The sequence below is a fragment of the Sciurus vulgaris genome, assembly GCF_902686455.1.
Source record: "Sciurus vulgaris genome assembly, chromosome: 12".
NCBI lineage: Eukaryota > Metazoa > Chordata > Mammalia > Rodentia > Sciuridae > Sciurus > Sciurus vulgaris.
In genome coordinates, this window is record NC_136473.1 from 41,332,136 (window position 1) to 41,347,421 (window position 15,286).

The 15,286-nt window shown below is 38.2% G+C and overlaps 1 protein-coding gene across 5 annotated transcripts in view; it reads left to right on the forward strand.

Annotated features, from left to right (window-relative positions):
• EPC1 (enhancer of polycomb homolog 1) overlaps window positions 1–15,286 on the forward strand; it is an 83,802-nt gene that overhangs the window by 24,530 nt on the left and 43,986 nt on the right. Inside the window, exon 1 of one of the 5 annotated variants that reach the window (XM_079105867.1) lies at window positions 312–691. The exons of 2 other annotated variants lie outside the window; for them this stretch is intronic. In XM_079105867.1, coding sequence (XP_078961993.1) covers window positions 539–691 — 153 coding nt within the window. In that variant the 5' untranslated portion in view covers window positions 312–538. Of the gene's footprint in view, window positions 1–311; window positions 692–15,286 lie in introns of those variants that run through there. 2 more of the 5 variants (XM_079105862.1, XM_079105865.1) reach the window with 2 other exon arrangements.

Sequence of the window (15,286 nt, forward strand, 5' to 3'; positions counted from 1 at the left end):
GGAGCGAGCGTGAGGGAGCAGCTTGAGCGCTGGCGGGCGAGCGGGACCCGCAGGCCGGCTCCTGGCGTCCGAGCGCCCGCCAGCCCCGCCGCCCCCTCGGCCTGCCGCCCCCCGGCCGGCGGAGGGCGGGGGCCGCGGCAGCCCGGCGCGGGGAGCGAGGCGGCGGGCGCCGGGGGTTGGCGGGACGCGCGCTCCGTGCCGGCGCCGGCCTCGAGCCCGCGCTCCCCCCCCCCCCGCGTGCCCGCGCCGCTGCGCGATGCAGTGTGGGGAATGGCTGGGGTTGGCTGAAGAGCGCACAGTGGAGTTTTAATGTCCGCCATGTTGGCCATGGCGTATTGAAGAGAGCGAGCGAGAGAGGAGCGGAGCGGCACAGCCTCCCACCCTCCCGGCTGGTGTTAGTGCCCGGACGGCGGGCTCTGCGCTCCGCCCCTCAAGTCCCCGGCAGCGGTAGGCGAGTGGGGACCGAACCCCCGGTTCTCCATGATCCCGCTGGCCGGGGCCGTTTCCCCAGAGCGGAGAGGTATCTGCTGCGCCTGAGATGAGTAAACTGTCGTTTCGGGCGCGGGCGCTAGACGCCTCGAAGCCGCTGCCGGTTTTCCGCTGTGAGGATCTGCCCGACCTGCACGAATACGCCTCGATAAACCGGGCCGTGCCGCAGATGCCCACCGGAATGGAGAAGGAAGAGGAGTCGGTACGTGTTAACTCCCCTGTCCGACCCACCGCCAGGCCCCGCTTCTCTGCTGCCTGCGGCGGCGGCGGAGCAGCAGACCCACACAAAATGGCCGCCATCTTCTCTTCGCCGCCGACTCTTGGTCGCCGGCCCGGCCTTTACCCCGCCTTCCTGGGCCTCGACCCCTAGCCGTCGCGGCCCAGCGGGGCCTCCTCGAAGGCCACCCGCCGACCCCGGTCACTTGTACCCGGGTCCCGCGGAGTTCGGGGGCCCGAAAGGCACAAAGGGGTCACGTGACGAGGCTGCCGGCAGCCATTTTGTGGTCTCAGTTCTTGGGTTGGGCCTTGTGCATCCGGAGAGGGGAACGGGCTGGGTGGCGGTGGGGGTGCGGCGAGCCGGGAGCCGCGGACCCGCCTGCAGCCTCTCCGCGGGCCGCTGGGCGGCGCTGTAGGGCCACCGCGGCCTCCGCGCCGCTGCCGGCGCCCGGGAGCGCAGGTTCTACGCACAGGCGGGGAGTTTCACTTCCCGGTGTCCTGGACAGCGTGTTGGGCTCAGTGCAACCCCACGTGGAGCCTCACAGCCGGGCCAGGCGGACTGCAGGCATTTGAGGCTGGTGTCCTCCCCTCCCATCAGTGAAATGTCGGGGTGCTCAGTGTTTGCCCAGACGACCTAACTTTCATAGAAGACTTACTCTTTGCAGTATCCTTTCTGGGACTTGTGCCCGTGTGCATCCATCCCCAGTGCCTGTTAGTCGGAGGGTAGTAAACGACTATCCCTGATTTTTTTCTTTGATCCCGAAGAATATGTTGCAGATTTGTTTGGACTACGTGGCTCTTTCAGAGCCCTGCAACTTTATTACTCATTTTTCTGTAAAATAAATTTAAGTTAGCCTGCTTTCAGGTCTCTCAACGGGAGAGAAAAGGCCTGATTTAAGTAAATGTTAAATACGTAAATGCCGAAAGAGGGTCTTTTCTAATTCATAATCGAACTTAAGTGAATTTGTTCAAAGAGATCTTAACATTGAGATGTCTAAATTGGGTGGGCTTTAGTATTTAAATGACTTTACAGCTAATTAATTGGCAGTCATAGCTGTGGCTTTACCTTGTTGTGGAAGTTGGGTTCAGACATAAGGATAATAGAATCTTCCTCTCATTTCCCCCAGATCCTTGACAGTATAACTTGATGACTTCTAATCCTAAGGAATTGCATACCTTGGTTTTCAGGTACAGCCATTTAAACAGGGTGCAGTGTATTGACAGTTCAAGGAAGTCAAGGATTCGCGTGGACTTGTTTGCTACAATTTTGTTGTGGAATATTGTACTGTAATACTTCTTGGTATTGTAAGAATTTTTAATGTAGAAATTATGCTCTGTAATATTGTTTTTGAAAATAAAACTCTTTAAACTCTTTGGGTTGGTTAACCTTTTAAAGTAAAATAGTTGCGACAGTCGAATGTTACTTTTCGAGAGTAGCATACAACTTTACAGATAAGCTAAGTGTATGTAGTAGTTGAGATTGTCTAGTGTAGTACTGACTTTAAGCACATTACTTATGAGAACAGTACCTTTTATTTTTACTTGTATGAACTTAGATTAGAATGGTGCCATTTGTTTATTTTTAAATAAGTGATTTGTTTTTTAAAATTAAAGTACTTGTGACTGCAGAATCTTGTCTTTTGGTTTTATTTTTGTTTCTCTTTGTAAGTTTTACAGATAATAACTTTCATGTTAGGGTGTTGGTGTTACTCTGCCCTGGAAATTAATTTGTAGTTCTTGTTTTGCAGCCAAGGAATGGGAGAACCTGATTAAAGCAAGACAGCAATACAGAATGCTTTAGAACTTTAGTTAAATCTTGCTTCTATGAATACTTTGGACAGTCCCAAGAACTACCTAAAATGAGAGCAGAGCTCAACTGAAGTATCAGTGCAGGTTAAATTTTACGGTTAAGTTTCGTTCACTGAAGTGCAGTGTCTATGCTAGGTCATAGCATGTGTATCCCCTGTTTTTGAGGGACATAGGGATTTTTTTTTTTTTTTTCTCCTTTTAGGCTACCTTTTTCCATCACCTGTTTTAAAAGTTTTCACTTCACAACCAACCAAACAAAACTATGTGTGCTAAGTGAAGCATAGACCTCAGGAGTAGGTACTGAACTTAATTAATAGAAGAATGTAAAAAGTTCTTGGTAAACAAACTGCTCTACAATCCTTTGGTTTCATTCTGTTAATGGTAGGTCATATAAATCACAGTTTTGAAAGAAGCATGTTTATACATTATTGAAAATGTATAGTAAACATAAAGGTAATTGAATTCTAAGTACACCTTAGAAAAACAAAACTGTAAATAGTACGCTGAAAGCACTTTTTATTTAGGAAGAGGAAGGGTTAATTAAAACAGATTTCTGTTCTTGACACATTAGTATGCCTTCTCTTAGATCCCAGTAGCCTAGAACCATAATTGTCCAGTTTAGAAAAAGTATATAATCTTATTTTGGTCATGAAAAATGGCAGATTTGGATGAAGATAGTTTTTTTTGTATCACTTTATTAATAGACAGCATTTAATGATTGGAATACATCTGCAAAAATCTGTAGATTATAATCAGTTGAAGGACTTAACTAGACAAAGATATTAGGGATTTAAATATTAAAATTCATTCAGTGAAGTAAGTTGCAAGTTGTTAAGCAAAAATGTAACGTGATGAAAACCTGAAATTACAGATATAAATTTTAAGTGATGGGCAAACAGTGGACTATCATCACCTTTACGAAATAAATGAGTCCCTTTGGGTGTTGGGGGTACAAAAATTAAGTTGGGGGCAGATGTCCCATTATAATTTATCACTTCTAACTTCATAAATTTAATTTTATTTTTATGTTATTTATTGCCACCGCTTTACATTTAATTGAAAGGGTATACCAGAAAGATTAGTACTGTGAGATTTTATTTCTATTTGTGTTTTGGTACTGGGGATTGAACCCAGAGGGGCTTTATTGAGATACATCCTCAACTCATTTTTTATTTTGAGGCAGAGTCTCACTCATAAGTTGCTTAAGGCCTCTCTAAGTTGCTGAGGCTGATTTTGAACTTGCCACCTTTGTGCCTCAACCACCTGAGTCACTAGGATGGCAGGTGTGCACCACCATGCCCTGCTTCAATTTTTTTTTAACTTATTTTGATTAAAATTGGAGCTTTACATTGTTAAATCCTCCAAAGTGGTGTTTAACAAATTGGAGCAACTTATTCTCAGTTTAACTTTTTCATTGGGTTAGATAGTGTGTCTCCATAGGTGAGGAATAGAGACTTAACCTTTCTTAGGTTAAGTAAACTGGTTTGGGTAAAGGTATTTGATGAATTATGATACCACACCAATATAAAAGCAGGGTCTAGCTACCATAACCTAACAGCTTGCCTTTATAAAGTTCTAACACTACTACCTTTTCTCACCTCCATTACTGCCCCAATAAACAGTGTTATTAAGCCCAAGTTAAGAACTTTATAAAGTGGGTAGTTTCTTTTTGTTTTGTTTTAATGAAGGCTAAATTGGAAATGTGTACATACTCCCAAAATTTTAGAATTTTTATTAGTCTACTTTTTCAGTTTCATAAAAGCAAGTTTAAAGTAAATGATAAGCTTGAAAGTTTGATTTCTTATTTTTTGAAAGAACTGTTTTTTTTAACCTTTAGTATTCTATGCCAGGATTTTTAATATCTTCCATCTGGAACTATAAAGATCAGTCCAGACGTCTTCATTTTGTCCACTCTCTTGGAAGTGAAGAGAAATATCTGAAATCTCAATGATAGTAGAAAGTTTAACAACATACAGATAGTTTGGATTAGAAAGGAAAAGAGAATATTCAGGGTTTTTGCTTTAGAGAACAAACAGATAAAGCCAAAGATAATAGAAATAACAATCTGATTTCAACTTTTTACCTGTTCAAGACATTTTTGAGTAGAAATTCCTAAGCTGGGATTGGTTCTGAGGGTTACAGTGGTAATAGTTCTTGAAGTTGGTGAGTTCCCACAATACGCATATAAAATTTGGTGATATATTTTTCTAGGGGGAAGGTTCATACTTGTTATAATTTCCTTAAGGAAATGGTAATGGGTCAGGACAGAAAGCTCAGAATTAAGATAGACTGCTCTAGAAATTTTGGATGGAGTCCTTTTGGTTTTGACTCAGTTTGACAGTAACTAGAAAGAGGAGAGTTGAAATATTTAAAAAGTATAGGCAACCCAGAAAGACACTGAAGACTTAACTATAAAAGAGATCTCTTGAGAATCTAAGTGGGTATCTAAAGTATTAGTGTTAACCTTTATTTCAGTATATATTTTAATATTTCAAATTTTAGATTAGTTTATATTTAGGCTTTGTTGTCTTAGCAATAATAAAAAATTGATGGGCTTATGTATCTAAAGGTGTTTTGTGGGTGCTTCATGATCACTAGTGGAATTTTTACTAAACTTTCACCTCAAAAATTTAAAAGTACCATTTAATATACATAGTAGTAAGCAGAAGGTAAACAGCCATGTTTAAAAGTTCATCATTCTGGGGACAGAATTAAGTATTCTACCAACCACTCTTATTATTTTATTAAAAACAGACTGGGTTTGTGTTTTACATTTTTTCATTCTATTACAGAAGCCCTATAAAAACACACACATATGACAGCGTTTTTAAGTACTTACTAAATAATGACAAGAGTTTGTATATATGAAAATGTGGATTCTGACTACATTTATCACTCAATTTCCTGGAAAATTAAGGGAATTTAATTGTTAGCAGCAGCAGTTTAAAGCAGGAGATAGCATTTTAAAGGGAATAATAATGTGGAATAATTGTATAGTTTGTAGTTTGTGATTCTGCCTTTTAGAAATAGAAAACCCATAAGGCCATGACAATTTTATATTGTACTTCTGGAATAAAATGAATTGTGAGGGACTGGGAATGTAGCTTGCCTAGCATGTACACAAGGCTCTGGGTTCAGTCCCCAGTACTGCCAAAAAAAAAAAAAAAAAAAAGTGTGAGTTTCTAAGTACAAAAATGGTATGAAAGCATGAAATAGTTTAAAGACAGAACTAGAACGTATGTCTTAAACTTTGGTTCATTAAAATGTGACATTAATATAACTGATAAGAATACATCAAATTTTAGGGAAGTCAATAAGAATTCGATGAATTAAACAATTTGATAGGATTGCTTAATGCCCAACTGTGGTTGTCTTCAACATGTTTGTAAATTGTTACAAATCTTTCTTGAGTTTCCTAACTTAAAATCAATGATTTCTATAGTCAGTGTCTTTTTTGCACTATTACAGTATTTTAAACTTAGTGGACACCCAACTTTAAATTAAGTAAATTTCATCTACCAGCTCTGCTGTTGTAGGTAGACGAAAAACAAGTTGGCTGACCTTAATGTATCTGTGATGCATTTCCTGCATTTTAGCTTTGCTGAATGTAAAAATGAGTTATTACAGTAGAGATTATCTTTTAAATGTTTGATTTAGATGGGCATGGTGGCACACACCTATAACCCAGCAACTCCAGAGGCTGAGGCGGAAATATCTCAATTTCAAGTCCAGTTCAGGCAACTTAGCGAGACCATGTCTCAAAATTTAGAAAAAAAAAAAAAGACTGAGGGTATAGTTCAGTGTTAAAGTGCTTCTGGGTTCAATCCTCAGTATTAGAAAGAAGGAAAAAAAATTGGCTCAGCATTGATTGTGCATTCTTATATAGTTTGCTATATTTTGCAATGAATTATTAATGCAGTTATTTTCATTGAATTTCCTTCAGTATTAGCAAGTATTGACTGAATAAAGTTGTAGCCTTAGAGTAAATCCAGGGGCAAAGATACCCCAAAGTTTAAACTATCCAATTGGCGAAATGGTTGTTTTACATTAAAACTATATCATATATGTAAAAAATACTATCTTTAAATTTAGGCAATTATTAGTTGAAAAAAGTATCAAACTGGGAGTTATGAGACATAAGTCCTAGTATAGCCTCTCATGCTATGTAGGTATATGTACATATTCCCACAAACCCAAATTTTCTTTATTGAAAAATGGAGGAATTGTTTTATCTCCGTGCAGTCAGCCTGTTATGTTGATAATGTATTTGTCTTCTCAAATGTGTGTTGTGCTTACAAAATAAGTCATTAAACTTTTAATGATTTCACTTGCATGTTATATGAACATGATTTACAAAGAAGTAAAGATAGTTTAAGTTCTTGGATAATTGGTTTAGTCTTAGAAGGCTCAAGTTCTAAATCCAAGCTCGAAGGATTTAAAGACTACAATGGGATGCAGTAACAGTATTGTAAAGATTTCAATATTAGAGCCAAACTCTGTGGTGTGATGTTTTTACGTGTAAGATAAGTGTGTAGAGGTGAAATAAAATATAACTAGTTGAAGACTAAAGCAAACATTTCATCATTGTTCTAATAGCTGAGTGGAAAGATTTGAGTGAGGTACATTGTGCAAAGACTGAGAAAATACAGATAAATCCACTTTTATTTTTTGTAGCAAATGTTTATTGCTTATTTGCTATGAGTCAGATACTGTTATAAACCCTGTAGATAAAACAGTGAATAAACGGATTGTTAAATGGATTTTACATTCTAGACTCTGGGCTCAGAAGGTAGAAATTTTTTTGTCTACTTTGTTCACTGATTGTTTTCAGCACCTGAAATAATGCCTGGCATATAGTAGGTGTTCAGTATTTCTTTAGTTGAATGAATTCTAATGGGAGAATATAGACCAAAAAAAAAGAATAAAAGTAAAAATATAACATGATTTTATGAGGCAGTGGAACAAGAAATACATACTTTCAGATCCATGGAAGAGGAGGATTTATTTTGCATAAGTGGAAAGGCACATTTGACTTGAGACTTGAATGGTGGGAATGAGCCAGCCCCGTTAAGATCTGGATGAAGAAAATTATAGGCAGAGAGCCTGAGGTAGAAACAAAAGGACATCCAGTGTGAAAAGAACAAAGTGAGGAGGGGGTTGGTTGGTATGACATGAGGACCCACAGGCATTGAGGGGATCACAATCAGGTAAGGTATTGTAGGCTACCATAACAAGCTTGCATTGCTTGGAAATGAAGTAAGCGATTAGTTTCAGGTAAAGGAGTGACATGATCCAACATTTTTTAAAAGGTCACTCAGTCTACCATGTGGGGAATGAGTCATATTAGGTAAGAAGATGGCCTTAAGAAGAGTGGTAATGGTACAAATTAAAAGCAGATGGCTTTGAGAACATTTTGATGGTACAACCAACTGAACTTACTGATGGATTTGAATATACTGATGTGTTCAGAGATGGAGAGAAAGAATCAAGGATGAGTCCCTGAATTTTAACTTAAGCAGCTGGATAGATGATTGGGCTCCTTTCTGAGATATGGAAAATTAGAGGAGGGATGGTACACAAAGGACGGAAGACTCCTTAAGTTTGAAAAACCTCTTATTCGTTCAAATTTAGTTACATGTGACAATGTTGTACTTTAGAGCAATTTGTGCTAAAGTGTATGACTTGGAAGTTGTCAACATATGGTTGGTATTTAAAGCTGTGTTCTAGGACTCAGGTAGAGGAGGGAAATGTGGATAAAAGTGTCTGAAGAAGGAAGGACATTGGTTAGCTCTGTCCACTGAGATGAGTACTGGGAAGGGATTGTTTAATTTGATTAGCTCTATGCCATTGGACTGTTTTGGGGAAATGGTGGAAAGTTCTCTTGAGTCTGGCTTAAAGCTGATCTGAGCATATGTGGAAACTTAACAAATATGAACAGTTCTGGCAGCTCACAGGACTGGGAATGTTTATGTCCCCAGTGTTCAGAATGGAAAGGGCTGGTATGACACAGCAACAAAGAGAGTCCTCAGAAGGGTTATTCTTGGAGTAGTAGGGTCAAATTTGTGCTACACTAAATATTTCTGGACTTGTTTTTAATAAAGATTGAACAGGAAACTGGAAAGAATCTAAATCAACTTGTGTCCCAGAACAAATACCAAAACTGTTTGAAGGAATAAATATTCTACAGCATATAACAGTTTGACCGCCAATGAAAATTACCAGGCATGCAAAAGAAGCAGAAAAGTACAGCCCATAATTAGAAAAAAATGAATCAACAGAAAAAAGCATAGCAATAAGACTTATAATACAATTAATTAAAATGTTAAAAGGGTTAAAAAGAAGATACTAGAACTAGTGTAAAAGAATGGAACTAGTATAATAGAACTACTTAAAAGGATGATATAATCCCATCCCTTCTCTGATTCAAGAACTTTGTTCCAATAACTATTTCCTGTCTCTCTTGGATAAGTTTTATGGAGAGATTGGTTACTAATTAGGGAAGAAATACTTTTTTTCCCCTCTTGAACAGAGGGAAGTTGTATGAGAAAAAAATGCATAATGGTTGGTGGAGTTAATGAGAGAATGAAGTGGTTTATTCTATGATTCTACTCTATGAAGTAGGAGGTGAGGTCATCACCTGAGAATGAGGAAGGAATCTTAAGAGAAGGGAAGGTAGGTATGGGAAAGCTTACTCTTGAAAAAGGTGGAAGGATTGATGAACTTGTTGAAGGTGCAGTATTTGTGATTATTTGGAAGTCAGACCAGTCAGCTCATTGGGGGAGTTGAATGGAGATCAGGCATTCAACTTGATTTCTAGTACAAAGTAGATAGATAGTAGGATTTATCTAGGGTTAAGGTTTGTCCAGCAAGTACAAAGGAGGAATCCCAAGATGAAGACATTAAAAGTATTTGTGAGGTAGATTATTGTGATGGACCATGGAATCTAAACTGGGTAAGCAGGGGAAAAAGGCATCATGGAGCTGATGAGTAGTAGAAAATTGACATAGGACTCCTTGGATTAGAAGGCTCAGGGGAATCACTTATTAAGGTGATTAACTGAGCAAGACAAGTCCGGAGGGTGGATGGTGGTTACATGCTTGAATTTAGATGTCAGAGGTGGTATAATTATTAGTGAAGACAATATTTAGAGAATAACCATAGGAGTGGTGGCAGAGATGGAGTAGAGGAGATCAGTGTGGGTTTGAAGGTCATGGTATTAGATGATTATCCAAGTGAATATTGTCATAAAGAATGAATACCAGAAGTGTGGTATTTGAGAAGATGGTGAGCTCACTGACTGTGACCAAGAGAATGCATATGACAACTTGGGGAGAAAGTGATGGTACTGGTTTATGAGGGGATATATATATATATATATGTATATATATATATATATATATGTATATATATATTTCCCCCCCCCCAAGGACAACAGAAGAAATAATACAGAACCAGCAGTGGGAAGCAAGGAAGATGAATACTTAACCTATGTATTAGTTTGTAAGGATGTAGGAAGAGAAAAGCTATGAGGAGACACCTAGTGTTTGTGGGAGACTACCAGACTTTAGGTAGAGTAAAAAGATGGGAAAACATTGAAAGTAGTTATATTTTTGTTCTACAGAACAGAGTATAAGAGTTTGGCATGGTGGGGAAGATTAGGTCAGATTGAAAGACGCTGAGATCAGATTGGTGATAAAAGCCAGGGCAATCCTGTTACATCTCAGACTGGTTGGTAATGAATATGAAAAGTGATAAAATTTATCCAGCCAACCTCAAGTGAACAAATAGTTCAAGATACCTGAGCTCTGAGCTTTAAGAAATAATCCTGTAGCTAGAGATGATGTGAAAGCCTGAAGGAAGGGCAGCACCACTAAGGAAGAAACTGGTGGCCCCTTGAACTTTAGTGAATATCTGTTCTACTGCACAGTAGTATAAATATTGTGACAAAAAATTTCTGTATAGCACACCTGTTTTACTGCTTGGGAAATGAATTTAAAGGTCATTTGGAACACCAGTGGTTCTTATTGTGGGCTATTCTATTCTTCCACTCTGGAAACATTCTGGAAATTTGTGAGGGCACTTTTGATTATCAGAAGTATTGAAGGATGCCAGTGGCTAGTAGCAGGAAAGGGCTTGGAGTGATACAAGTCCCACCACGCAAAACACAGTCCCACAAAAGTAAGAATTGCCAGTGTGACTTTAGACTATTCCACAGAACATTTCAATAGATGAAATTTCCATTTATAAATTAACTGAGCTTAGGACCTAATTTCATTTCATTTTTATATGTGAAGTGTTTTTTTTTTTTTTTTTTTAAGTTTTACATACACTAAAATTTTCAGGAATGCATCTAGTATATAGTAAGGGAATAGTGTACTTTTTTGTTTAGAATTTTTGCAGGATTTATTTTATCATCAACATTTGTGGTATGTGAATAGCTGTAGGTACATATCAGTATGACATCTGGTTTTCTAATTGTTTAGTTCACAGTGAATTCTCTATTGACTTGTAAGCCTCTGTGAGGACCTCATTTTATTTTGTCTTCCTGGGTCACCCAATAATTTACAAGTTAAAATACATATTATGTTACTTTCCCATTTTTTTCTATTCTATTTTACAAGTAGGTCCTTGAATTTATTATTTTAACAATATATATTTAAGTAGGCTAATGAAGGAATTTTAAAAGAGTGAGCAATGGAGTCTGATGGGTCTGAGAATAACTGCTTTATGGGGTTCAAAACATGAGTTGTGGAGTTAGCCTCAGTTAAAGTTCTGGTTGTGTTACTTACCATAAGTCTTTTTAAGTATGCTGCCTTACATGTAGTAAGTGCTCAGGTCTTTTAAACTTATTTCAGTTTTGCTTTTAGTTATTAAAGGATTGAACTAGTAGTGGTTTTTTAATTTTTTTTTTTTTTGGTATGGGGGAATTGAACCCAGGGGTGCTTAACTACTGAGCCACATCCCCAGCCTTATCTATCTAGCTTATCTAATCTTATTTATTTATTTATTTGGAGCATGTTTTGCTAAATTACTTAGGGCCTCTCTAAGTTGCTGAGGCTGGCTTTGAACTTGCAATCCTCCTGCCTCAGCTTCCTGTGCCACTGGGTTTAGAGATGTGCACCACCACACCCAGCTCGAACTATTTTTTTAATAGGTTAAATTTCAACAAATTTTCATCATAACATGATACTGACTATAGATTGTTTGAATATGAGTAGATACTGATTTTTGTATATGTCTAGTTTTATTTATCATTTAGTGGGACATAAGGTATCTAAAAACATGGCCTTATGTGGACAAGAGAACCAGTTCAAATGGATTGTTTTCTCAGATACATACTCGGTTTCCAGTGGGATGCATAGAATATAGAAAATGTGTTTTGAAGACTATTAGCTGTAGGCTGGGGTTGGTGGTTTTACACCTTTTAGTAAGGTCTGTACATTTGTGTAATTTTTAAGTTTTTGAGGCTGCTCTGTCACTTAATGCTTTTAAATCTTAGAATTCCTATTCAAATGTTTCAGCTCTCTCTTGGGAAGGCTTATAATTGCTTCTTTTGTTTTCCCATTTTTAGTTTTCACAACTCCAACCCCTCTAACTTTTCAGGATGTTCTTTCTAAAATGTTTACTTATTACTTTGATATATAAAATTCTTAAGTTATTCATTTTTTTCTCATAGATTAAAATATAGAAACTCCTCAGTAGGACTTACTGAGCCCTGCATAATCTGATTTCTGGCTCCATTTTCGGTGTTTTCCCTTTTCTCAAGTCTCTTTTAGTTATTATTACTATATAACAGATTATATTAACAGATAATTTAGTAGCTTAAACCAGCAAACACAATTTCACAGTTTCGGAAAGCTAGGAATCTAGGAGTGACTTATCTTGGTGATACTGGCCCTAAAGTCTTTCACTCTTGCCTAGGTTTTCAATCTTCTAAAGGCTTGACTGGGTCTGGAGAATGCACTTCCAGGTTCATTCACATGGTGCAAGCCTCAATTCCTTACTGGCTAAAGGCCTCTGTTCATCATTACATGAATTTTTTCCACTGTCTGTCATGATGTCCTTACATCATGGTAGCTGGCTTCTTCCAGGACAAGAGCTCCAAGAGAAAGGGAGGAAAAGCCAGATAAATCATTGTCTTTTATAATTTCAGATGTTATGTACCATCACTTCTGGCATATACTATTGGTGCTCTTTTGTGTGTGTGTGTGTGTGTGTGTGTGTGTGTGTGTGTTGCCAGGGATTGAACCCAGTGCCTTGTGCTTGCAAGGCAAGCACTCTACCAACTGAGCTATATCCCCAGGACTACTATTGGTTAACTTAGATCAACCCTGGTGAAATAAGCTACTGCAAAGCATTTCTTTTCAAAGGTGGGATGGGCAGTGTAAGGGATGGTAGGTACTAGGAGGTTCCTGGTGCATAGCAACTCTAAAATCCATTCTGAAAAATATTGCCAAGTTCCTTGGTTGAGTCTCAAATCCTAGGTATAACTCACCCATGGCTCTCAGCTTTGCCTTTTTGGGATTTTAGTTCTATCTTCTGAATTTTTTTCACAAAAGGATGTGCATGTTTGTAACTGAGTGCTTTTCTTAGCTTGCTTCTGGCCAGATTTTGGGCTCATTTTCATTTTCTGTATCTCTTGTCTTTTAGTTCAATAAATTATATTTTTTTCAAAAATTTTGTGCATTCTTTATGAATATTTAGAGGTCTATCCATATTAGTTGAAACCATATGTATAAGTTTCTTTGACTTGTCTCTCAGCAGAACTTTAGTAAAAGATACAATACTCTTTAACTTCCCCAATTCTCTATTGTTGGATTGAGAAAGTCTTTGAAGCATATAATTCTCTTGAGCAGGCTGTTTGTCTAATAGTACTGTGAAGCACCATTTTTTAATCTTTCTGAGGTCTTCAAAAATTTTACAGATGCAGTTGGGCTGGTGGCAGAAGCCTGTAATCTTAGCAGCTTAGGAAGCTGAGGCAGGAGGATCTCAATTTCAAAGCCATCCTCAGCAACTTAGCAAGACCCTGTCTCAAAATAAAAAATGAAAAAAGGGCTGGGGATGTGGCTCAATGGCTAAGTGCCCCTGAATTCAGTCCCTAGGACCAAAAAAATTAAACCAAAAAAAGATTTTGCAGTTATTCCATTGGCTGAATTTATGGACCATGTTTTTCTGGCCTTGAATTTGACTTGACTCAGAGTCAATTTCTAAATTTTAGCATATTTTGTAGTCTAGAGAGACTGAAATTATCTTTAAGAGTTCTTGATTTACCTTATTCTTATTTTTCACTATATACTGCAGAAAAAAGGCAGCACTTGTTACTGTGGTTGAAGTATCTCCTTGGTTCAGTCACCCAGTTCATTAGGTAAAGTTGCCACTTTTCACATAACTAAAGGTATCAGTGTTGTTAAATTGTATGTCTCTTCCCAACAGGGGATATGCCTTTCTCCAATTCAGATAACATAGACTTCACTTTCTACCCTCACCTCAGCCATATGAAACACCATGAGGTTTTATTAGCAGCTTCTTAATTAATTAATAGTCCTCAAAGCCCATGGTCTGGTTCCAAGACCGTTCTTATATATTAGTTTTTGTTATGGTGATGTGGACTCAATATCAACATATGTAAACATAATTATCCAAAGTTTAGCAGCTCAAAACATCTGTATTCTCAGTTTCTGAGGATCAGGAATTTAGGAGCAGCTTTACTGGAGAATTCTGGCTTAGGTTCATAAATGCTCTTCAGGGTTGTCAACCCTGGTTTTAGACTCTACTTTCAGGCTTACAATGTTGGCTGGAGGCTTCTGTCCTTGTCACACAGGCCTCACAACATCTGGCTTTCCCAAGAGCAAGTGATTAAAGAGAGAATAAGAGCACACCTAAGACAAAAGCTACAGTCTTTATAACCTAACTAATCTTTTTTTTTTTTTTTTTTTGGTGGTACTGGGGCCTAACTAATCTTTGAAGTGACATACCATCACTTCTGCCTTATGCTATCCGTCATGGACCAACTGAGGTACAGTGCATAAGGGAAACTACCTGAGGATATGAATACCAAAAGGCATGTGTCACTGGGTACTGTCTTGGAGACTGGCTACCACAAGTCCTCTCAGTGAACTGAACCATTACTATACTTGATGTTTTTTTAGTTGAGCATACTTTCTCACCTGCCTTTGCTTATTTACACTGTCCCTCTTTACCCCAGTTGCTTTTTCTCTTTTCTTTTTTTATATTCATTCAGCAAACCCATTTACTGTGAGCTCTTTCCAAGCCTCATTATAGCTCCTGAACTTTAGAAAACAAATGGATTTATATGGTTATTTCATAAGCCCTTTGAAATTAAAAACATTACTGTCTCTTAAAGGTTTAATATTGCAGAGACACAAATCTTCCTTTAAATTTCAAGCACTCAATGATAACTTTTGACTTCTAAAGTGATAATCAAATACCTGTTTTTGTTTGCCCTTCAGTTTTTGGAGTGAAGCTAATCAAATAGGATTTAAGCTATGTCTTATGGGAAGGATATGAGTAGTACTAATAAACTAAAATTTTAAGCCAGAGAAAATTTCATGACCTTTTCCCTAAAGCATGTTTTATGAAATTATCTACTAAAAGTACCTGCTGAATATTGTGTTGGTGTATGAGATGACTCATACATGAAATACTTGTGAACTTAAATTTTCAAATTATTATGCTAACTAAACACTGTGGGGCCCACACACATCTCTTTTCCTTCAGGGAGTTTATAATTCAGATGGCAAATAAGACTATC